Raw genomic sequence first — 25,801 nt, forward strand, 5'->3', positions numbered from 1 at the left:
TATTACCACGGACAGCAACATTACAGATTTGAGGGCAGTTTTGACACAGAGTGCGGTTAGGAAGGGGTGGGGGGATTGCTTGTGTGACATGATCCCCCTTCACCACCGACGGAAGAGAGAAAGGTAGTTAATTTCCTGGCATTTGGCTGGAGCAGACCGTTGATCAAGCCACTGTGAAAATCCTAATGACTGAAGGTACTGGCAACGCCTCTGCCAGACTCCAAAGGCTTTCTATACCTTTGTAGGATTACAGAGTCAACATTTTATATATGTACCACGGTCAGAAAAGGTTACATCCAATTTCTTGCCCAGAATGCACAGGCAGTTAGAAGAATGTGAAGATAAACTATGGAATGGGATTCAAGTGGCACTGTGGCATAGTTGCGGAACAGGAGGAAACGTTTAAAGAATAGTAGGAATAAGATTTTTTTGGGTGTGATGTTAGAAAAAGTTGGCCACGGAATAGGTCTTTGGATGCAAGCAGAAAGCCATTTAGGAAAGTTAGGTCTATGTTAACTGTAGACAATGTAGTAAACATGAGGGGAGAAAGTATTACTCCTCTTGAATTGTTGTGCAGGATTTCAAGCTTAAGACATTTTTGGTATTAGTAGGGCAAAATATTTGATTCAGAAAGTATTTTAGTGGGAAGGCATCAACTTGGCTAGTAACAGACGCGCAAGAGAATTCACTGGTTGTTTTATGGCTGATAAATTTGTTAAAACCTTGGAGCCCATAATGTCTGAGGAACTGTTCCTAAGCCAACTTGGGAGTGTGTGGCAATCAACATTACGGGCACAGTAGGGAGGTCCTAGAAATATATAATTGCTCTTCTTGTCATTAATTTTTTTCGTGTTGGCAGATGGTAAGTGGTGGAGGGAGCAGAAACGGTGTTATATTTTTTTTGATCAAGGTTTTACTAATGAAGGCACTCGTACTACCCTGCTGACCGATAATGAGGTGCAAATGTTATCAAATAAGTCGAAGGATTATTTTTGAGAGGTTGCAGTGAGACATAGGATCACCTCTCTTTCCTGAGGGGGGGGGGGGGGATGACATTAAGAAGAGATTTAATATAGTGAAGTAAGTGGCTATTCAATTGACTATTAAGAGTGCCATGGATTGTGAGATGCAATTGTCTAAATCTGTATCAGTTTACAGTCACCTGGAATCCAAAACGAAGTACAGTGTGGTTAGTTATTCAAGGCAGGTGCAGTGGAGTGTTAAGATGGTCTGGAACAGGATGCAGGAGACTCAATAAAAGTAAGCTGCATTATGATACAAGGAACAATGCTAGACCAGACTATATATAGATTGGGTACAGGGTGAGTGTAAAAAGAAAAAAAAAACTGCCAAAGTTCCCAAGGGTGAGAACCAGTTCTATGATCTGATGGAAGTGGTGGTGGTACTGCAAAAGGCAGGAAATTTGAGTGATGGTAGGTTGTTGCATCGATCTCGCTAGAGGGCTTGATCTTGGCTGCAAAAGTATTCAACAGGGTATATGTAGAGCAGCAATTGAGCAGATGTGTGGGGGGAGGAGGAAGGTGTACGAGGAGGAAGGTGCGCGTGGACAGAAGAAATGTCCTGGTATGGAGATAAACGGTGACATATTGGAAGTTAATTCTGAAAAGGGAATGATTACTGCATCCAGGGTATGTAGGTGGATCAACTAAGATTCAGGGGACGAGATATTTGAGTAGAAGGAAGAGCCAGTGGTTGCAAGCAGGGAAGCCGATGCAAACAACAAAGTGAACGTGGTTACCCATGGTCAGTAGGAAGATTTACCTCAGGATGTGATTGAAGAACCGGTTGGAAAAAGAAGCATAAGCCCTTCCAAGTGGCCAAGGACTCTGTGGTGAAGGGTTGGACTTTAAACCCAATTACAAATTTGTACCCAGTCATTACAATTTTTGGTAAATGCTATTTTTTGGTTTATTTAAGTTGCATAAATTGTAGTGGGGAAGGGGATGTGTTGTGGAGATAGTGTTCGGGAATGGAGTGAATAGAATGAGTGGGTGACATGGCTGGTTCCATCTGAGAAGGGAGGAGGATTACACAATACAGCAGTGGACTGCTTGACAGAAAGGACATACAGACTGCGACTCCCTAGGATTTTGAGGCATAACTCGTATTTCCAATCAAATACTTGGTAAATGATCATTCATTCATAACATCAGCCCTATTTGTGGGACAATTTGCACTCCTATAGATTTTTTCTGTTAGCCTCAGTCCATCATTATGCATAGTTCAGCCCATATCTGATTAACAATACATTTGGTCTGCAATCAAACAGCGACAGCTGATGTTTCTAAGGACCGATGATTTCTTCTGGGATGTCAAACTGCAAGGGTTACTCTGTCACCAACAACACTCCTTCAGCTTCTACAAGACGTATGAAGGGCTATACAAGTAGTCAATTCATGGACGTTTCAATGGGTGTCACACTTTATTGGACATAGCTTCCATCACTATGCACTATTAGTATTGCATTTCTCACATCATTATGCATGTGACTACTTGTGAACTGACCAGGTTGTGCCAGGGAGTATTGACATTTAAAATGAATAAATAGTGCCACCTTACTAGCATGGGAGACAAGAAACCAGAGAACCGCCATAGCATACAGTAAAAAAACTAAAAAAAAGGTGGCTGTAGCCAGCAGACTGTGGCGTCCCATGCCTCTTTATCACCATTCTAATATATCTACTACATATTTAAGAAATTAAACTAAATGAAGTTAAACCTAAAGATGAAGTGCTTGTCAAAGACATCACCTGCTTTCTCAATATCTGAATATCCCAGTAGATTGCTGGTTTCAAAATAAACTGCAGCATTTCAGAAGACATTTGCTGTGTGGTGGCAATTCAAACGATTTGGCCTCAAGCAGAACTACTCAGCTCACAATGCTTAAACACACAAGAATCTAACGCTAAGCACCGGAGAGAGGATCTGCTATAGTACATTTCACTTCTTCAAGCCAACACAAGCTTTGGAAATCTGTAGTCATTGGCAGCTGTGCGAGTCTCATGACCCTCTCATGCGCTGATCTGGTTTCAGCCTCACACTATATTCATGTGGTCTTCATATACCTCTAGTATTTGTTCAGGGGTTTATTTTGGGGCTCCCCAGGTGCCAGGACCATATACACCTCAGGCTCTGCAAGTGATGTAGTCTGTGTAGGTCAGGTCAGCAGCCGAGTAACAAAGAGGGCAGGCGCTTTGGTCTTCTGTTAGTGCACACTAGGCACAGAAAATGGTGTTGTCAAGTATCAAGTGAGAAACACTGCTCTCTGAAGTTGTCACATTCCATGAGCGGGATGTGAGTTTAGGATGGTGTGGAGTTTGCTTTGAACACACACTGGATGAATGTTACTCGCTGTAAGATGGTCTACTAGGGTGGACAGCTCGTCTTCTCTCCCACTAGAAGGAAGCGCTACATTTTGTATTTTCACATTTAATTTGCTGAATAAACAGTCTAGAAGTATGACAATTCCAGTTGAACAGTGTAAAGTTCAAGGTTTTAAACAAACTCATCTTCGTGCTTGGGCAGATTCGCCACTCGAGGAGTATGGTGACAATTCCGAAAATTAGAAAAGGCTCTCGATGTACGCGACATTCGTGCTGCAAAAGAGCTTTAGTGGTTACATATTTAAATTGTATTTCACCAGTAGAAGACCACAACCTGCATGACAATAATTACCCATGTGAATTTTGAAGTGGTTGAGAAATATTTTGCCACGGCTCTATGGAAAGGCACGAGTTCATGAGACAATCGATCAATATGCAGCAAGATTGAGGGAATTAGCATATTAACGCGACTTTGGAAATATGGCTAGTCAGATGACAAAAGATCAACTTATGGTACAATGTGTTAAGAAACGTTTTGGGCCAGAAGGAATACAGCCAATAAAGAGGCCATAACTACTGTGGAAGAATTAAGACCAATGAATGAAACATGGAGGGAATGGAGACCAAACATGGCTGTATGTCGGAACCATGCAGGCATTGATTACGACTGCCCGAACGCGGTCCGAACAATGAGTACATCTTTACAACACATTCCGTTACCAAACAAGTCGTTACAACGACTAGCCTTCGGTAAAGTGGTGGAGTTCAAGTAGTATAATTTACTATTCCAAGTCCTGTCAGTGCAACAGCATGGAAAGTGCTGGACTTAAAGTCCAACATCAATACAGGTATGCTTTGCTTAAGGCAAGTCACTTTGACAACTTGCATGGTAAAGGAAAGCACTGTAAAGAAGCATCTGTGGTTCGGACCACACTGTTAAGGCACAGCAAGGCTCGAGCCGTGGTGTAAAGGTAGTTTCCCACCAAACATGGATGGTAGGTCTGGGAGGATGTGAATACGTTGAAAAGAAAATTCACAAAGGTGCAAGAAGTGACATCTGTATCAGTTCACCAACAGGTAAATGCATGAAGGATGTGGGATTCATTTTCACAATGCTCATTGAAAAAAAGTTTTATTGTAAGCAAGGAACGTCATATGTGGACGGAAACTGCCTTATGTCAGAAGTGCAAGGATGGTGGAAAGAGTCAGATGGCTTGGGTAGGAGTATAGGGAGGTAGAGAAAAATGTTTTTGTTATGTATGGTGGAAGAGTACACAATGAGTTGTAGAGGTGAAAAGCTGAAAATATCCAAAGACAATTAAGGTAAATGGCAAGGGAAAACAATGGATTGTTCATTCCAGATTTGTTTTGGAAGAATGGGGGAGAGTTGGATTGCTATCCCATGAGAACCGTTATGCAGGTGAGAGTAAACCAAAGTGATTGGGTGATGCAATGACAGCTATGTGTGACATGTAAAAGTGACTTTTCAGGGATGTATTCTTAATATTTAGATTGAAATTGCATTATTTTAATACATTCGTTGTAGAGAGACCTCAAAATTTGACCCGTGCATGACTCCAGTTTTTGTTGTTTTTAAATACCTTTATTTGAACAAAGTCTCAGTTTAACATAGCCTCACGCCTACAACCCAAAAGGCCCGGCGGCTTAGCAAGTCCTAGCAGTAAACACAGCTATTTAGCCAACAACCCAAGGGGTAGGCAGCGTATTTCAACCCCCAATGTCAGGTGTAATGACGCTTGGAATACACGGATTGCATTTTGCCATGGAATGCAGTAGTTTGGTACCTTTCACACCATAAAGCTTATACGCCCAATCAATCCCCAACAACCTGTGCCGTGCAGTGTGTAACAACTAGTGTGTCTCTCCGCCTCCTCATTTACATTCAGACCATTTATCCTCTCTGCAAGCATTGCACGCCTCGCCAGACGTGGACCCGATCTATCCGCCCAGTTTCCAAAGGGGGTGTCTCGTGTTTTGTCTCTTATGTGGTACGTCCATCGTCAGGGTCTTGAGTGTTATTGGTCTGGGTGGCGGAAGCTGTCTCACCCTGGGCGTCCCCTTCAGTAAGCAGGTACAAAGTATATAGTCCCCAGAAGTTTTTGGGTCTACTCTTGGGGAGTAGCAATTCATTAAAGGTCTCAGTCTGTGTGCTACAATAAAAGCATGTCATGCGACCATTGTGCTAATGTGGGTACCGGGCCCTTCAACCAACACATTGCCACTCTCCGCTTTGCCACAAGCAGGCCCATATCTACGAATCTGCGTATCGCCTTAGGTAGCCTCTTAGAGAATCCCAAAAGTGCTAAGGACGGATATGTTGATAGTTCCATACCTACCACCCTCCCCAGTTTCAGAAAAATCAAGTCCCAGAATCTATACACATCAGGGCAATGCCACAGGATAGGTGGACAAAGTCCGCCGAGTGCGCGCGACATCTGTCGCAAGCCGAGTCCTCCCGCAGCCAGTCTGCACAGTCTCTCTGGAGTGTAATACGCTCTGTTCAAATACTTAAAGTGGACGAGCCTGTGTCTGCCGTGAAGCGATATGCATCGGGTGCTGGTACAACAATATGTTCACATAGAATCATCTATCTCAATTTGCAAGTCACGCTGCCAGGCAAGTCTAGCTTTCGTATATTGATTCGCCCTATGAGACATTGCCAATTTATAAAGATTGGGAGCTACCTTGCGTTGCGATTTAGCTTTAATAATGTAGGACAGTTCCAGCATCACTGGAGGTTCCTGCAATTCATCCCCCAGCACCTCCCGTAGAGCTCTCCTCACCCTGTGAAACTGATATCTCTGGAGTAGATTACTGGAAGCGGTGGAACCCCCCCCCCCCCCCCCCCCCCCCCCATCCCATGTCTTCACCACACCGTCCTGGAACAAGTCTCCCACAGTCAGAACTTTCAACGCCCGCAGAGCGCGGACCACCCCTTTGTCCCTGCATGGAGCCAGGCAAAGGGCCCACTCCAGAGGCATGACTGGAGAATACAACAGCGCTCCTGCCTGGAGATTAAGTAAAGAATGCCAACACGTCAATTTGAGCGAGTCTAGTATCCCTGTCCTGCGGTCTGCAGGTTCACAAAGTGTGGCAGGGAGAGGTATCGGATCTGCAAAGAGCTTCTCGAGGCGGCGAAATGGGATATCTGGTGAGCCATGAATCCAATGATACGCCTGCGCACCCTGCACCGCCCTGTAGTACAAACTCAAATCCGGCGCTCCCAGGCCTCCCATGTGATATGGAAGTGTAAGTATCTGCCAGCGCACCCATGCATGTTTGCCCACCCAGGATAACTTTATTAGCAGTGTTTGGACCCGTTGGAAAAACGAAACTGGTAGGACAATAGGGATATTTGTGAATAGGAACAGGAATCGGGGTAGAATCACCATCTTCATGATTGACACCCTACCAAGCAGTGATAGAGGTAGTTTAATCCAGGCTTCAACGTCATCCTCCAGAGCACTGACCGCCGTGCCGTAATTTTCACAGAACACCATCTCAGAGCCAGTGTGGAGACGTATTCCTAGGTACCGTATCGCCTCAGTAGACCAGCGCAGTGAATAGTCCGGTTCAAACTGACGTAGCCGGGGTGAGTGGGAAAATTATAGATTTGGACCAGTTGACACGCAATCCCGATAACGCTCCGAAATGCACTACTTCTCTTAGGATGGAGGAGAGATTGTTCTCTGGATCTCGGACGTACAACAGCGTGACTTCCGCATATGTGGAGACCACTATCTGATAAGATGGGAAACTGATACCTTCATATAGATGATACTCACATACGGCGCACGCCAACGGTTCGGCAACCAGAGCGTATAAAATGGGGGACAACGGGCAGCCTGGTCTCGTACCTCGTGTTACAGCTATGGGGTCGGTTACCAAGTTACCTATTTTTATTCGCGCCCTGGGTGAGGCATATAGAACCCTAATCAGCTGAAGAAAACAGGGCCAAGTCCCATTCTGGTGAGAACATGTTGCAAGAAAGGCCACTCAACCGAATCAAAGGCCTTTTCCTTGTCCAGAAAGACCGCTACGGCTTTAGTATCCTGCCAGACATGCTGTATGGTGCCAAACACTGTGCAAAGGTTATAGGTGAGATTCCTATCCGGGACAAACCCAGTCTGTTCCGGAGCTACCAGTTCTGGTGCCAGGGGTGAAAGGCGGTTGGCAAGTATCTTTGCAAATATTTTAGTGTCTACATTGAGCAAGGAGAGTGGGCGGTAAGATCCACACTCATCAGGCGGCTTATCTGGTTTAGGTATTGCAACAATAATCGCCTCCCTCATCGATGACGGCGTTGTGCCCGACTCGCACATGTCGTCGAATAACATAGCGAGATGCAGGAGTAATAAATCTATAAAGGTCTTATAGAACCCCACCGTTGGGCCATCTCCACCCGGGGCACTGGTCGCACGCATTTCAGACAGTGCGAGTAAAATCTCATCCTTTTCAATAGGGCGCATAAGAAACTCACGATGCCAGTTTGTAAGGAAGGGCATTTTGATATGTTCGAGGTAGTCCAAGATTTGGTCCTCCGTACCGGCAGATCGGGAAGTGTATAAGTCCCCATAGTATCTATTAAACCTGTCTGCTATGTCCGCTTTCTCCATAAGCAGGACCCCCTCCTCTGACAATCTCAGTTTGCAGTGTTCCACTGCGCTTGGCTTTGAAAATTTGAGCCAACACCGACCCACGTCAGAACCCCTCTGGCATGCATGGTGAACCCCGACACATTAACATGGTCAATCAGGCCCCTGCTGTGCAGAAAGGCGCCAAGGTGTGTCTCCTGTACCAGGGCTACATCAATATTCTGCCTCTGCAAATAATGTAATACCTTATGAAATTTGCGGTGATCATTGAGCCCCCGTACATTCCATGTAAATGCGCGAAGGGAGTCTAGCGGTCTTGGCGTAGGGGTTTCACTATGTCCTGCCATCCGTCCTTATATTACATGTAGTGCAACCTGACTTGATCATATTGTGTACGCACATCTGAGGCGCTTGTGAGACTTTAAACCACCAAAACAATAAAAATCACCCCCCCAACCTCCCCCTCCCACATCAGACCTCCCCCATCAGACCTCCCCCAACTTGGCCATGAAGCATTTCCAATAGCAACCCAACCCCCCCCCCACCCCCCTCCCCAAAGGCATTATCCTTTTCGTGTGATGCACTCGTGGGCAGATGTTGCTCAACCTTGCAAGGAGTAACAGTGCTAACAATAAACAGCCCCACCCCCGCACGTCCCAAACAATACACAGCATCGCAGTCCCTGAGTTTCCAGATCATAATTGACACTCAGTGCCCCAGCTCGCTAATAACAGCCCCTGACCGTGTGTGTAAGGGCACCAACTACCCGTCCAGCATACTCCCATTACTCTTCATCAGACTCCGTGGGCGCCCCCGCCCCCCGTGTCACCCTGTTAGCTTTATTCCAAGTCTCTAAGAAGGTAGATATCTGTTGGCCATACAGCATAAGCGCTAAGGCAAAAGGTGCACTCTATCAACCAGAACCTCAAGCCTGACAGGAGTATTCCCACTGGCACTATGTCCAGGCAACAGAGCCCTGGGGGCCCAATATCCCCCCTCCCTGAGTCCCATATCTTTTGTCATACTTAGCAGTGTGGCGCAGTGATCCGCTGCTAGTCCTGTTCGTCCAGCTCGCCTCCTGTTCGTCCAGCTCGCCCCCTGCCGCCTCAACTAGCTGCTGCTGTCCCGGACTGCAGCGCATCTCTTTAGTTCAACCTTTTAAAGCCTTCTGGAGCGCCTGTGGGTCCGTGAAGATCGGGGAGCACCCCTGCGTGTTGACACGGAGCTTGACTGGATACAGCATGGCATAGTCTATGCCCAATTCACGTAGTTGCTTTTTCATGGGGACAAACTGCCGGCAGGCCTCCTGTACTCGGATTGTGTAGTCCGGAAAGAGCAAGATCTCTGCACCCTCATAGGACAGTATCTGCTTGTCTCTCGATACTCGCAGGGCAATGTGTCTGTCCCGGTAGTTGAGCAATTTTGCAATGATCGGGCACGGAGGCGCACCTGGGGGTGGGCGTGGACCCAGGGAGCGGTGCGCCCTTTCCACAACAAACATTGAGGAAAATATCCCTTCTCCCAGCAGCGTGACCAACAGCTTCTCGATGAATGTCTCCATGCTACCAGTTTGGGTGGTCTCGGGCAGGCGGACAATTCTGAGGTTGCATCTACGAGAGTGCGCCTCGAGGTCCTCTGTCTTATCTTGAAGGACACGCATAACTCTACTCAGCTGCTTGTGTTCAGTGTCTAACGCAGTATGCGCTTCTTCAACCTCCGTGAGTCTACGATTCGACAGAGGCGTTCTGCGTGCTTGTCTAGACGCTCAGCCATTCTGTCCATCCGGTATGACAGGGCAGCCATCTTTGTACCTAGCGAGGTGATGCTGCCCTGTAACTTCTTTTCCATAGTCAGTAGCATGATCCAGATGTCCGTGTCAGGATCGTCTGGCGTAGGGGTCTGCATACGTGCGACTTCTTCTGTGGAGGCGTCGTGCGACTTTAACCGTTTCTGATCAAAAGGAGATTTTGGGCTGAGCCCTGCCCGTAGTCAATGGTAGGCGCATGTCTGACACAACACCTCTTAACCACACAGCGCCGAAGTTCCGTTAACCGCTCCATAGGACCAGTTGTGCACGTCTCCAGGACGCCGCAAGTCCGTAGTTCCTCCAAGCGGCTATATGGGCAGTGCTCTCCCAAACAGGTTCAGCTGTCTTACCCACAGACATCCCCGCACCTCGACCTCGCCCAGCGGTCTCCCTCAGGTCACACTCAAGCAAGTTCCGATCAGTGTCTGGTGTGTTCTCCCCCTGCACATGCCGTACGTCTGCTGGTCAATGCAGGATAGCGTTGCTAGAGCATCCCCAAAGTATGCCCCATTCGTGCCCATAGCGCCATCTCAGTGGGGGACTGCCACTGGTTGAGTTCACTTCCTGTCAATGGTATGAGCGTGCACTAGCCTCCACTCGCCCAGGGAGAGACGTTCTTCCTCCGGGCCATGCCAGAATAAGACTCCACACACTCCCCCTGTCCTCTAGCGAACACCGTGGAATTCTTTTTTCCTACCGCTTCCTTTCTCCTGCTGCAGTTGTTTCTGTACCTGGTGCCGTGCATTCAGGGTCTCCCACCTATGACTAGAGCCTCGTTACTGGTCTACATCTGCCAGTCACCTTGTGTTCCATCTCTCCGCAATTCAGGGCTCATTCAGCTGGCTCCACAGCCCGGCCTTCAAAATGGCGACTGCGCGCGGCGATCATCTCTCCTTGCACTCCGGGTCTCAATTCGTCCACAGGTGGGCCTCAAAACGAGCCCAAGGTGGAGCAGACTTTACCACCCGAGCAGTAGGGCAATAAGTGGGGAGGGCAAGTGCCAGCAACGCGCTCTGACCTGGGCTCTGTCATAAGGATCGCGCTGCTTCACTTCAGACTCCTCGCCCAGCACCGCACCAGTCCGTGCTCCATGGCCGCTCGGCACTCTTCCTCCCCAACTCGGATCAATGTCTGCATTCCGCCACATATAGTGAAGCAATCAGCTTGCGCCGTACTCCCTCAGTCTTGTGCGTGGTCCGTAGCACTCTGCCGGCCATAGGTGCCCCAGGCCCGTCCGATACTACCACTCAACCGGGGGGTGGCCACACCACACCGCCGGTCCGCAGCAGCCTCTACCCCAGGCCGCCGACTCCAGGAATCTTTTGGCGCTGCTAACTCCCCCAGCAGAGCAGCAGCGGACACCGCCTGTCAGCGCAGTCTTGTGCTGCCGAGCAGGACCAATGGTGCTCCGTGCAGGTCCCCGTCCCGGAAGAGGACGACTCTCGGGGAAGGAGACTCGCCCAGCCCCTCGGGCTCCGCCGCCCCCCAGCGCAATTCGCACTCCTTACGTTGAGCTGCCCCAAAGGTGTTCCTCGTTGTGTCTCGGCTCCAGAAGATGTCCCCGTAGTTATCTGCGTTGTGAGTGTACGCGGGTGCGCAGACGCAGCTCCACAACAATCTCCCTGCCACCAGCATCCGCTAGCGGCACATCATTGCAGCACACCGGCACAGGGCAGTCCGAGGCGGAGGCAGCGGCCAGGCCCCAGATCACCACAGCGCTAGTCGGGCCACAGGGAGCTTCCCAACTCTGCCCCGACAGTCGTCCGTCACTCCAGGCAACTAGAGTCCGGAGATTCAGGCCCCGCCAGCCAGGCAGCGGTCAGGCCTCAAATCTCAGGCAATACTGGTCGTAGGAATGCCGGGAAACCTCCCCCGCGTCCCTTGCGAGCTCCGAGGATCGAATCTTGGTAATGCAGCCGTGTGGACAGTTCGATGCTGCCGGATTGTTGTCGGATCAGTGGACGATGCCACGGAGCTAAAGGCTAAAGCGGCCATCTTGGTAGCGAGCAAGCTCCGCCCCCGCATGACTCCATAGTTATGCTACCTATGCTGGCATCTTTTAATCCCCATTAGGGGGTTACAAGCGCTATATAAATGAAAACCTTTTTCCCCTCTTCTATCTCTCGGCTATCCTTCTGAATCCAAATAACTGACTAACCTATCCACCACTCAAATTACTTTTATATTTCAATATACTAATTCAACACTAATCCTTTATGAGTTCCGGAGTAGCGTGCTACTTGCCGAAAAAGAGTTTTGAAACCTTGTCAGGGGTAGTAAGCGCTATATAAATGCAATTACAATACAATTGTTCCAAAAGTTTTGGTTGAAGAAATGCAAGTGGCCCAAGGTAATTGTTGCAACCTATTAATATTTTTCTACATTATGAAGAAAGGGAGATTAACATTTGGCATTACATCAGCATTGAAGGAGAGTCTGGGGTTCAGTATTAACATCTGTGTTGGTAGTGGATGAGGGTAGATGTGCAAATATCTGGAGCTTGAGGAGGTTTTGTGCTCTTAAAAAGTATATTCACAAGGCACAACACTTTAACAACACCTTTAGGGCACAAAATGAGGCAGGAACCCACCTTCGTGTAAAAGTGATGCTTGAGAAAATGGCATATTATTGGAAGGAGGGTGGTCACAGAAACTATCAAGATAGTGTGGTTTGCACCACTTGTGATAACATGCAAAGCAGATGCCATTTGAAGTTTTGTGTGGAGCTGTGGAGTCTCACAGTATTATAACAGACAGGTGTCCATACGCAAAAATGATTAAAAAGATACTTTCACTGAATGCAACCAGGATATTTTCCAAATCTGATCTAGTCAGCTTCCGGGCTTGGGAGCACTCGCAAAAGTGGGTCCTGTGTCTCAGGCAGGTGATGTGAAAGTTTGTGTCCCAGCCTTAGCCTGGGCCACAGCAGACCTTATAGGTCACCTAAGAGACAGACAGGTGGTGTGTGCTGCTGGATGAAAAAGTAGTGACCCGAAAAGGGAAAGTCTACCCCAAAGCAAAAGGCACTGCTGGTGGATGTAGTGTTCCGTTGCATTGCTGCATCCTTCTACATTGCAGTACCATCCTTAGGGAGCTGGTGTGATTGGAAGGGTAGACTGTACTGTAATGGTTAGAGATTTTGGTGCTGGATTAAATGCATAGTGGCCAAGCCATAATACACCTGGTATTTTTGGATGTGCCAGAGTGTGGAAGACTCATGTCAGAGAGGGCAAAGATGACATTCTAATTTCAGAGAGGAGTACATTAAAAAGATCACCATGATGCGCCCGGAGGTTCTTCAGAAAAGGGATTCGCGGGGGAGGAGCCAAGATGGCGACCGGGACGGCAGCGTAGACTCCCGGCTCCGTGAACCTCCGCATCCCGCACGGATATCCTGCACGAGATCCTCAACCTGTGCTACGCGGTCGTGTTTCTGAAGGAGAGTGGCACCCGACTGTGTGACTCCGAGGTTTCTGGCTGCGGTATCGCCGGAGAAACGAGCATTTGAACTTTGCGGCCTGTGCGGCCCTGGAGCCGGGACCTCAAGTGGACGCCGTGGCCGGGTGGCAGTTCAACAACAGCGGCCTGTTGTGACTGGGCGGAGGCGGTCCACCGGAGCGGTGCCAAACTCGGCCTACATTTCGTCGTGGTCGTTTCTACTGTCAAGTGTAGCGGTCCGAGTGCATGCCCGTGGGTGCAATTCTCAGATCCTCCGGTGGCTGCCCCTGCCTTTGTTGGTGAGCTTCCCGGCTGCCGCCCGTATCCTGCCCTGATCATTGCGGGCCGCCCCCGGCTTTTTACGGGAGCGGGTCCGTAGTGGGGACGACTGTTGCCCGTGACCACGCAACGGATAACTTTTCGCCTGCCCCCGGAACCCGGTCACCAGCGACGTGGCCATCGAGACGCTTGTCCCAGGGTCCCGGCCCCGGTGAGGGTCGGGCATACTTGGCGGCCATCTTGTTGCGATGAAGCCTACCATCCTGTCCGCTGGGTCGCAGCGGGCTTGTGAGAGTGCGACTTTTGGGAGTGTGGCGGCGCGATCGCAGAGAGCTGTGCTGGGGTACGGCGACCTCCTCGAGGCCCTTGGTGCTCTTCACTCCTCCTTGATTCATGGTGTCGGGGTCTTGGGGAGTAAGCACGACGGTGTGGCGTCGGCATTGGGGCAATGGCGGCCCGCCTGTCCGCACGTACATAGGGACTACCCACACTGCGCACAGGAGGACACTTTGGCGGCCACCCCTGAGGTTAGTGCACGGCTGGACACTCAGGCCAGTATGCTACAGTGTGTTCGTCCAGCTGAGGGCCTGATCTGTCCCGGAGGCATTGGACCTGAGTGGGGTGTGGTAGCCTCGTCCCGTACGTGCCCTCCTGCGACCCAGGGACAACTCCAGCAACTATTGTCTGCTTTGGCTGCTTCTGCCTTCCTGGACCTTGAGTGCAGTGCATATCCTGGGACAGCACTGGGAAGCCTGTTTCTCCACGCTGCGGACTGTGTTGATGCTCAGAGACTTCCACCCCACCTGTGTGCGTCGCTTCTCGGACGTTTTTGGACAATCCTCTACCTTGGAACGTCGGATATGGTGCTGGGTCGAGGGGTAGGCATGGGCAGAATTCCAAAGAGTGGTCAGGGATAAGGCTGATCCTTCAGGGGTGGTCATCTAGTGGACGGGCGGGCTCAGGGGTTGCGTGCTCTCCTGGCATAGCGAACAGCATAATAGGTGCATAGTGCTCCCCATCTTTCTTTGAGAAGATCGCTTTTGTGCTGTTTATTGTTCACTTTGGGGGAAACTTACCGTGCGGGAGGGAGAAGCCGGGGGTATGTTTTGAAGGCCCTCCTCCAGTTTATTAATACTTTCTCCACCCCCCCGTCTGGTGGGGTTCTTTTCCTACTTCTTTTTCCCTCTTCTCCTATATTTCGGGTCTGGTTCCAGGGCGACAGGCACACTGCTGGGGGGGGGGGGCCGTACTCCTCTGCAGAGGTGCAGGGTGGGGGGTTGGGGGAGGGGATTCTTTCGTCTTTTATCTCTTTTTCCATGGCCTCCTTTTTCTTCTCTGATTCTTTTTGTTTTTCTTTTTCTGGGATCAGTGTGATACACCTCCTTTGCTATGACTCGTTGCCGCTCCATGTGTACCACAATTTCCGGGGTGCTCTCCGGGAGTTCTGGCGGGGGACTGCAGGCGCAACTGCTTATGATACTCTTCCTCATCCTGATGTTCTTGTGTTTGCGCCATTGACCTAATAGATTGCTGTAAATCGTTTACGTCTATTACTCTGCATACCTGTAATTGCTGTTTGAAAATTGTCTGGCACCTGATCCTTCTGCCTTGTTTCATTATAAAACGAAAACCTTTTTCTCCTGGTGCCCTACCTACGCTGTTCACAGTATTAGCATCACGATTCTGCTCCCCGATGTGCTGCCTGTGTTTATACTTGCCTGTTTTTGCTCTGATTGCTTAGCGGCCGGCCCCGGGGGGTTGTAGGCCCATACTTGTTCTCTATTGACCTGTCAATAAAGGTTTTAAAAAAAAAACAAAACAAAAAAAAAAAAAAAAAGAAAGGGGATTCGCTAATGAGGAGAAAGAACGAGAAAAAAAACCTTAGCTCTGCGCAATAACGGAGCTACATAAAGAGAAAATGGAGACAGGAAAACAAAATAAACAACAAAATAATCAGTAAACTGTGCAAGCTTTGACTACTTCAGAGATTCCATGTGAGAGACCATCACCAAACTGAACACCAAAACCCTAGACAATCTGAAGAGAGGAATGTCACATAAGGTGCTGGAACTCAGCTGGCAAGTGTATCCTGAGGCCTTGAAGGGTGAAATGAGCAGGATAATGGTGAGCTTGCCTGAAGCCCTTGCGGATTTGGAGTAACAATTGGTGAAGAGTGCAATGTGAATCTCCCCCAAAACGCCTAGCACTAACAGTGGTTCGATGGTACTATCATGCTAGCTTTTTTTGTATGGAATTTAGGGGCTAAGTTTAAGATTGCCATCAAGCAGAAACCAGTGACACTAAGGGAGATCAGACATTTATTCCTTCCAGATTTAAATCCACACATACGAGTTAGGAAAAGGGCACTGCTGGTTAGTCACAAGGAGCTGGCAATTTAGGTGGTAGTAGCATATCTGGGCTTCCCTGCAATGCTTAGGCTGAAATGTAGATGAAACTACTATGCTTTTGCGCACTGTCCCTTGAATTACTAGACTGTTTGGAGGTAGAGAATGGGCGACTAATACAGTAAGTGTTTATGATGTAGCAAGATGGGGCATGCTTACAGTGGGGTTACCTGTTCCTTGGGCTGGAAGTCTTTTCTTCCTGAGGAGTAATGGCAGATGATATTGGGGAATTGCAAAATGACTTAATGTTATCCGATTCTTGGCTTTAAATCTTTCTCTGCCTGCTTTTTTGGGCCTTTTTAGTGGCGTAGTAGACGATTTGTATGTGGCTAAGCCTACAAAGTAATGTTTGTCTGCTTTTACTCTGATGTAAGGAGGTGTGTGATACATTGAGATTGCTTGTTAATTCTTGTTACGCACACTAAACATATTTAAACCTAGTTTGCCTACCGCTAGTTCGGACTTCAACCTAGCAACAAAGTCAGTGGCATTTATATGAATGGAGAGTATTTACTAGTTCAGAAGACTATCTTTTAATCTGGCCTCGCCTCTCAGTGTTTTTCAAAGCAAGAAGTCAAATTTGTTTTGCAACAACTGTCATGTGTTGCTCTTCCAGGACAGCATTCATATATGGTAAGACAGAATTGCGTAGTGCACTGAGTTTTGAGCACTTGGAATGAGGCTGGATTATTAAGAATAGAGAAGTGTAAATTCATACAGAAAGAAATAGTACAACTGTAGTATATTATGTTGGCAAGATTTAGGCATATCAAAAGGGATTTGGTGGGGGGCCAAAAATCTTGCACCTCCTCCCGAGTAGATGGCCAAATGGCTTTTATGAGAATTATTTAATAGTAGGTTAAGTTGGCTCATAACTTTGTCAACAAGACGGAGTCTGTAAGGGTGTTATGGAAGGGAAAGCAATCTGTCTTGCAGTGGACAACAGTCAGAACTTTACATGGGTCAAATGTGATATCAATGTTCCCACCTTGAAGAGATTAATATGATGAGAGCGGTGTCAGTACAAGTTAAAAGCTGCTAAGAGCAATTGGTGGCTTTTGCCTAATGCTCATTATACCCTACAGAAAGAAATTATTCAGATACTGATTAAGAGGCATTGGCAGCTGCAGGGAGAACAGAATATTTCGAAAAGCTCTTTGGTACGTTGAAGCCCTTTTATTAAAAGCGTGAAGAGGGTGTGACTGGGTCTGTAAAGTTAGAAGATTGTGTGCAAGAATATCAGCAAAAGATGGAACGTGTGGGTTTTTCTTTATTTTCTTGGGTAGCAATGAAATGTGAGGAGAGGGTCGAGGATCTTTGTGAAGAGGAGTGGTGATGCAGTTGACAGTCTGGGTATGGTTAGCAAGAGTGGGCTGGTGAGACAGAATTATGACGTTTTACAAGAAGTATGGAAAATGGGTAGAAAAGATTGTAAAAGGGAATTGTTTTACAGGCCTTTACAGCTTTACACAAGGAGATGATGAAAGGAGTGCTGAAACTTTTCAGACACTCACCTCCATACATATCTGGGTTGAATCCATCATCTTTAAGTTCACTTCGCCACTCCAGTTCAGACCCAGCCATATGCAAATCAGTCTTGACCCTGTTCCTCGTGTGAACAGTCCAGCCCGAACTGGCAAGCCAGGTCTTCCCTGGACCGTAAACCAGCATCTTGGGACCGGTTTCAGATTAACACCTCTCATCAGCCTGGCTAGCTTGAATCTAGTGGCAAAGTGAGCCAGTCAGCCAAGTCTGGGCATGCCCTGACAAACTTAGGGTCAACAAAGCAAACACAAGGAGACGATGGACGGAGCGCTGAAACTTTTCAGACACTCACCCCCAGTCACAGATCTGGGTTGAATCCATCATCCTTTTTTAGCTCACTTCGCCATCCTAGTTCAGACCCAGCCATATGCAAATCAGTCTTGACCCTGTCCTCATGGGAACAGTCCAGCTTGAACTGCCAAGCCATGTCTTCCCTGGACCAGAAACAAGCATCCTGTGACCAGTTTCATGGTAACACCCCTCAACAGCCAGGCTAGCTTGAATCCAGTGGCAAAGTTACTACAACATGGATATGCCTTGTCCATTGAGAATTGTCTATTTTCTGTACGCAGATATTCATAACAGAGTGGAATGCAAGAAAAGACTTGCCCAGAAAGCCCATTACGGGAATTTGGGACACACTCTCAATCAGGAGGTTTAGAGAAATGGTTTGAAGACTCCATGAATGGTGAAGCTGTGAGTGCATTGAAAATTCGTTTGATTTCAAGACGAGTGAAAAAAACATTTAAGGTAGAATATGCGATAATTTCAGATAGGGCATAGTTTAAATCTTAAAGTTGATTTAATTGGTCTGATGGACATTCTGAATGAGATAGATCCCGAGCAGGGGTGTATGAATGCATAGTTCAAAGTTTTTTTGAGGGTGTGCATTAGTGTTTTTCTGTGCATAGGGTTTTGTTATTCCAGATGTAAACTGTGCTATGTGTTGTTTGTGGCATGACTACAGTTTGCAAGCAAATCTGCTTGTGTGAAAGGAATTATGAAGGGGCTCGCGAAACCTTTCATTTATGTTTATATAGCGTGGGATGTTTATTCCCTACATCAACTGATCACATTCTAATTGACCCCACTGAACGGTCTAAACATAAACCATACAGGCTCTTTTATCCTGCAGGCCCAGTGACAAACTGTGTTAATCAAAGAGGGAGATTTAGAATACCATGCACACTGCTCTGCTGTTTGCACACACAAGGTACAGTGGCACTTGCTGACAACTGCACTGTCCAAACTAATCTAGAGTATCTCACTTAATTGTGAATAAGGGAGATGTCCTCTACTGTTTGGTTTCCTGGTCTCTGTACCTGGTTCTACTGAGGCAGTAAATGTTCTCAAATTGTTTCTGGTGAGGTAGGGAAAGTTCTGAATGTGATATATTAAGCATTCTGTTACGAAATGTAGCAGTTAGAGACTTAAATCAAGGGCTGAACCCTGAATCAATAGGGCTCCTTTTTTTCTACTTATACCTATAAAAGGAAAGGGGGGGGGGGGAAACAGTAACTGGAATGAACCACTTAAGATAAAACTGCCACCATGCCATCTTGAAGCTGCTACACCCTCCTTTGTCAGTCCACATCCCAGCACTCCTCAAATCGAATCTGGAATTTACAGCAGTCTCAATTTTACTAACTGTATGATCTTGGGTGATTATCCAAGCTCTCAAACTCTCTGGGTCTGTATATAAATTCATACTGTTCAGGTTTCTTGCTTGGCATATCCTATCCCAGAGAAAATTATTTCAGTTTTGCTACCATTAAAATGCAACTAACTTACTTACTATATCCATGGCAGAATACAATCAAAGACACAGACTTCAGTGGTAGAGCTAATAAATCTTTGCTACCTGCACAGGTAGTTAAATAATAATTCAGGATGGCCATTTAACTAAAAGGTGAATTAAAATCCCTCAGTCAGCTACACAATATGAACAACTGTTTAAGATTTTGTAGGATTCAGGTCAAATTCAGATTATTCTATATCTGGGGAGGCAAAAAAATTCAACGTTACTAGGCTGGAAAATGTAAAACAGCACTTTAATGCTAGAACTGGTTCCAGTGAAGTCGAGAAATGGGAGCAATTTACAACATCTATGGCAGCTTACGCTACAAAAACTAATACACGGGTCCAATCGGGCCATAGTAGCATGAAGCATGTCTCACGAGAATACAAAGAGAAGATCAGGCACACAAAAAAAATCAATTTACCAAACGATGAGACGACTTCGGCTTAATCCAACAGATGCAGTGAAACTTGATCTACTACAGAAGCTAAAGGCAATGCGGAAAAAACAAAAATTGGAAGCCAACAGATCTGCGGAGGAAAGTTTTTGGTCAAAACTACACGCCAACACCAAACAGAGCAATAGTGCAAGATTTTGGAAAACAATAAACCAATTTACAAGACCATCGCATGACTGAGTTTCCTCTAATATTACAGAAGTAGTATGGGCAAGCTAACTCAGGAATCACTTCAATCAAGATATGGATTCTATTAATTTGGAGACAAAAACTGATAATGCGACAAAAAGCATTATTACAAATAAAGCACAGACATTCCACATGAGCACCGGCAAACCTGAGGGTCATACATTATCAATAAATGATGGTCTGACAAGCACACAAGACACCATTAAGCACCAAATTAGAAAAGGAAGGAGAGAGGGGGTGCCAGGCCTGAACGGAATTCCACCCATCCTTTATAAACAAGACGAGAATGAATGGGCAGCAGCACTTGAACCACTGTTTATGGAAAGAAGATATTTTAACAGTTTGCCTGGCTCCTGGAATTATTTCTCCAATTTGCAAGTCAGGGGACAAGTCACTCCCACAGAACTATTGATTAGTGGCCCTTATGGACAACGAGGCAAAGTATTTTGCAGGTACACTCTTGAAGGAGCTGCAGGCCTGGGCCACAGAGAATTCTTTAATTCCAGCTGATCAGACTGGTTTCGCCTAATCACTTGGAACAACCACAAATATCCTAACCATGGAATGCTAATAGATAAGGCAGAATCAACTAAAATGCCCCTTCATTTCTGCTTTATAGATTACCAGGCTGCCTTTGACCATATAAATCGGAACATCTTATGGTCTAAATTGAGCAGCTGGGGGATACCAAGGTCTCTGCTAGACTTGCTGATCAGCCTTCACACTGACACATGGGTCCAGATAAAGCTGTGTGATGGGTCACAACTGTCAAGACGCATACTTACCAACAAAGGGCTCAAACAGGGTTGCGTCTTAGCCCCCACATTATTCAACTTGTTTTTAGCGGACCTCGTCCCGATATTAAATAGCTGTAACTCTCACGCTCCCAGGTTAGGTGGGCTATCACTACCGTGTCTTCTCTATGCGGATGTAGAGATGCAGAAACTATTGATAATACTGTCCTAGCTGCATACAGGATTATTCTTGGTTTGCCCAAACCTACTTCACCAGCTCAATCAGTCTAGGAGTTTGGCATTCATAAACAGTTTTTGGTAAGACAGGGGGCGCACATAACTACCTGGGACAAAGTGCGGAAATCCAATCAAGGAACTTTAAACGAATATCTATGGAAGGAGTTAGAGCAACACTCCGCCTCACCAGCTGCCAAGTACCTCAAAAGCAGTCTGGAGAATACTGGCTTAAACCAACTCTGGGATACTCCTATAAATCACAACGCTTAATAAACTGGTCAGGAAGACAATTAAACATCTCTCATGGGTAGAGGACAAGGCATCCCTCACAAAAAGGTCACATGGCTGGATGACCCTGAACTCGTATTCCATACCAGCACCACAGAACTACTTTGATTTGGGCTATGCTAAAACCACTAAAATGAAGTTTTTAAAGTACAGATTGGGCTTGTTAGCCTGTATTCAGCATTTCCCGCATTGGCTAAAGGACAAGGCGGGCTCCTCCTGCCGTCTATGCGGCTCAGCGCCAGAGGATGTGCTGCATTTGTTATGTTCCTGAACTCTTGGAAGAACGAAACGCCATTTCAATCAGCGTCGGATACGCTCACGAAGACAAGCAGTTCTCGCCTGCTTTGCACCTAATGACCCACAGCTGAACTGTAGTCTGGTAAAGTTCATGAGGTTGGTGGAAAAGAAAATGCCCAAACCAGATTCATAATTATTATAAGATAGTATTGTAACACAAACAGCACTTCTATTTATGAACATAGCTCCTTGCTCCCTATTGCTCGAAATATCTCCCCCTTAAGATGGTCTTGCTCATTATCTTTAATGGGGAAAAAGGCAAAAAATTCAAGTCAACAGCAGCACTCAAAAGTCAGGCAATAGAAAACTGTTCCTATTTGTGGCTATATTTAAATAGTGAAGTCCTATAATAAACACCCAGGCACGCAGTACACAATTACTGCAGGATAATTCCAATTGTCTGATCTTCGCCAACAAACACTACTCCACAATTCCATTTTATGAAAAATCAGATAACCATGTTGTATGTGCACCCATTTTTTTTTTTTTTTTAAGTGTTATGAGGCCACACAAACTGTAGAAATGCACTATTAAAAACTTAGAGCATTAATCAGGTTTCTGCTATAATAACCAATGCAAAGTGCTACAAGTCCAGAGAAATTAACACAAAATCCACTAGCTTTGGGTAGCTTACACTAGATGGCACTGGCTTTGGGTAACTTACACTAGATGACCTACCCTTAAAAGCAAGGGAACCTAGGCACATAATGATTCTCACAGCCAATGGTTCTTAAATGGCGGACTGCTTTGTAAGAATTGCCTCACTTTGTTCAGGCATTCCAATATTGCCTTTGCCACTTCTCCATATGGTGATAGTGTCTCTAAACCTCACCTAAACAGATGGCTGCATGTTAGAGATAAATAATTAAATGCCCAAACAAATAAAGAAATAACTTGCACATGGGAAGCTGCAATGTCCAAATGTTTGAATCAACAACTTTGAGGTATTAAAAGTCGGATCCTGGCCAGAAAACCGATACTACGGTTTGGATCAAAGACTTTTTTGCTAGGCGTGGGAGGAAAGTAATAGGTGGAGTCATATACTGAAGTCAGAAGTAAACTGACCACCCAATAATACAAGAAGTTGTCAACTCAACAGCTCACCTTTACTCACATAACCTGATAGACAATATGACAACATCCCCTTACACTCATAACATGTTCAAAAGGCTAAACTGTTGCTACCGTAACAGAAGAAACCTCAACCAATCATATCCTAACCATAGATTTAGAAACTAACTGAAGCAATCAACTAAAATATACCATGCAGTTATGCTGTTTGAGAACTGGAAAATGACGCTAATCAACAGCATGAACTCTTCCATCTAGGTTATGGAAAACTATTCAGACTCATGGTTTGAATTAAGTAGCTAAGTTATGTGCTCTTGGCCCTCGCTTCTGTGTACTGCAGGGGTCTCCAACCTTTTCAGTAGTGGAGCTATTTCTGATCAGTGAAAATCATTGTGAGCTACTGAAGTCTAAGCAACTAGTGTATTGATACCAGGAACCCCCAGCTCAGCTTTATTGACTTTAAGCCGAATGTCCATATAGCCAGATACTTTGGTTTGGACAAAATACTTTGGCAAGGTGCACTAGGACAGGGATACCATGTGCGTCAGTGAGAGCATGGTCTTTGGGGATGTAGGAACATGTGTACACATGAATGAGATGTGTGTATGGATGTCTGAGAGCCAGTGTCATACATACTTGTGGCACAGGAGATACCTTTCGCGCACTGTTTCATGTACAACGCAAACATACAACCCCCTTTTTTTTTAATGGGAGAAATTTAAAGAGCAACAAAATGTTCTGCAAAAATGTTCATATTATGGAGCATTTTTGTATGCACTCTAAATCTCTCCTACTTACATAATCACCTTTATTTTTCAGTTATAAATATGGCACCATGTCTACCAGCCACTGGAAGCAAGGTGCCAGCTGTAGGTAAAGGTAAAACTTAGAAATGGGAAAAAAATTAAACTGAAGAGTTAAGTTTGTTTATAAAGACTCCAATAAAATCCTTTACATTTTCTCCCATTTCCAAGTGTCACATTTACAAACACCAAGCATCTTGCTCCCAGTGGTTTGTAGACATTGTGCCATATTTATAACAGAAAAAAATCAGTCATTTGTTTAAATTGGAGGAACTTAAAGTGAAGAAACATAACTGGCTTAACTGAAAGTGGACAAAGTCATTACGACTTAATGTTTAATAGAAATATTTTTCTTCACTTAAAATAACCCACACGTTATTACTTGGGATTTCCCCAAAATAATTTAAGGTGAAATTAAAAGAATCTAGCACTACAGAACTATGCAAGGCCTTTATGAAACCACGCATAAAACAGCACAATCATCAGTTTTATGAACGCACACTTCTGTTTATGCTCAACTGAGAATGGAGCAGCTGGATGAACCAGAGAATCGGAGGCAGAAGTAGACTGTGAAATGTTTGAACAAAAACTGCAGGGTTTTATTTGGTGAATGATTCGAGTGATGCAATATAAATAATTATAGGGAAAAGGGTGAATTGTAAAAAAGAAAATGAACAAACTGCATCTTTTGAATTGTTTAATATTAATATGTATTTCTAAAATTAGAAATATCACTATTTTCTTAGATGAAAATAACTAGTGTGATGACCCATTTCCCCCCCAATCAATGAATTACATTTATACAATTTATACAAGGTTGATTGCAACTGGAAACAACAATATTAAAATTAATGTTTAATAGATACAAATTATATTTTCTCTGCACAACACAGTGTTCTAGGAGTTTGTAAGCCCCTTTCAAAATAGTTTTGTATTAGCATTAAACTATTTAAGTGCAAACATTGTTTTATATATAAAATCTGATTGCAGCATCCATCTTCCTGAATTACAGTTTCAAGCCAGAAAGTAATAACTTTCTTCTCCACAAGTGCATTCCAGGTCATCTTCTAACCATTTCTGGTTAAAATAAAATCAGTGCAAGATATACAATGATGTAATACTAATTTTTACAACCATCTAATTTACTGGGAATTTTCCAAAACATTCTATTTTACTATAGAGATATATATATACATGTATATATATTATTTTACATATATATACATATAGCTATATCAATTTATACACATATATGGTCAAATTATATTAAACTTTAAAAGTAGAAAGCAAAGAAACATGTTTTTTTTCTAATAGTTTACTGTAATACCAAAGGATCCATTTTTTAAAAATAAAGATTTGTCTTTTGGTTCGCAGCCTAGAAATAGAATGAAATAAGAAACCACCTCCATAATGCCTTTGTGAAGTTCTATTCAATTCATATAACTCAAAATATGCACACTGGGTTTATATACTTTGATGCTCTCTGGCTGAAGAAAACGTCCTGGTCCCATAGTCATTACGTCTTTCTCGTTGTGAATGTTTCACTAGCAGTAGTGTGGTGGCTATACTACAGTTCCACTTGGAGAATTGGCTTGGTTTTGGGATGGCAATAAACCCTGCAAACAAAGCAGTTTATATTAATCCAGCAAATGAACTCAACATTAACACAATATTCCACTTGAATAGATTTACATTTTTTTCAAAAGGTTATTTAAACTTCATTTATTAGTTTCGACTAAAACCACAGATTTGACAATATTGCCATCAATGTAAAGAAAATGTTAGATTAAAAGAACTGTCTATGCGCCTGCGATATACTTCTGTTAAAAGGGAAAAATAAAATACTGCATTTTATGCTTCAATAAAAGGTTTTTCAAAGAAACTTTTATTGTCAAAAGGCTTATACTTAATTTGGCTATAAAAACACTGCATTCAAACTCACAAAGCAAGCAAAAACGTATTACTGTTGTAATCAGTGTTCTGGTCATTGGTTCATTTCAGGCAGGGAGGAGTGCAATTATTATTTTTGCACTCATTCGTAAAATACTGAATAGAGTAAATGCTCAATCATGTGTAATTTACTTCGCATTAGATGTACCATGGCTGTTATGACCATGTTAATAGATGCGTTCAAGCTAAATATCAGATTTTGTACCACGTAAGAAAAGGCACCAAAAACTTTTCATTTCACGTCAATGGTTATTTTTGTTCAAAATGCATAGAAAATACTATTCTTCCTAGCCACTTAAATCATCCATGTTCATTTTAAATAAACGTTTTCCAACTTGAAGTTTTTACACAAAGAGTAACAGTCATACAAATGACAAAAAGGCACTATACAAATGCTGGTAACACATCAACGCCAAGATGCCCAATTTAGTAAAACAAATGTTTTGTTATTGAAAAATACAGCTACCAAACTGCAAGCTTGTGTGAAACTAAACATATTATGTTGCTTTCAATTACATAAAACTTTTAATGTTAATTAAGGTTA

At 45.0% G+C, this 25,801-nt stretch overlaps 1 protein-coding gene across 1 annotated transcript in view; it reads right to left on the minus strand.

The window, feature by feature from the left end:
* Positions 1–23,990: 23,990 nt before the first annotated feature.
* The window catches only part of WDR20 (WD repeat domain 20), a 257,753-nt gene continuing 255,942 nt past the window's right edge, over positions 23,991–25,801 (minus strand). Inside the window, exon 4 of the mRNA XM_085626341.1 lies at positions 23,991–24,923. Coding sequence (XP_085482467.1) covers positions 24,870–24,923 — 54 coding nt within the window. The 3' untranslated portion in view covers positions 23,991–24,869. The remainder of the gene's footprint in view (positions 24,924–25,801) is intronic.

This window comes from Triturus cristatus, chromosome 9 (genome assembly GCF_964204655.1).
Source record: "Triturus cristatus chromosome 9, aTriCri1.1, whole genome shotgun sequence".
In the NCBI taxonomy this organism is placed as follows: domain Eukaryota; kingdom Metazoa; phylum Chordata; class Amphibia; order Caudata; family Salamandridae; genus Triturus; species Triturus cristatus.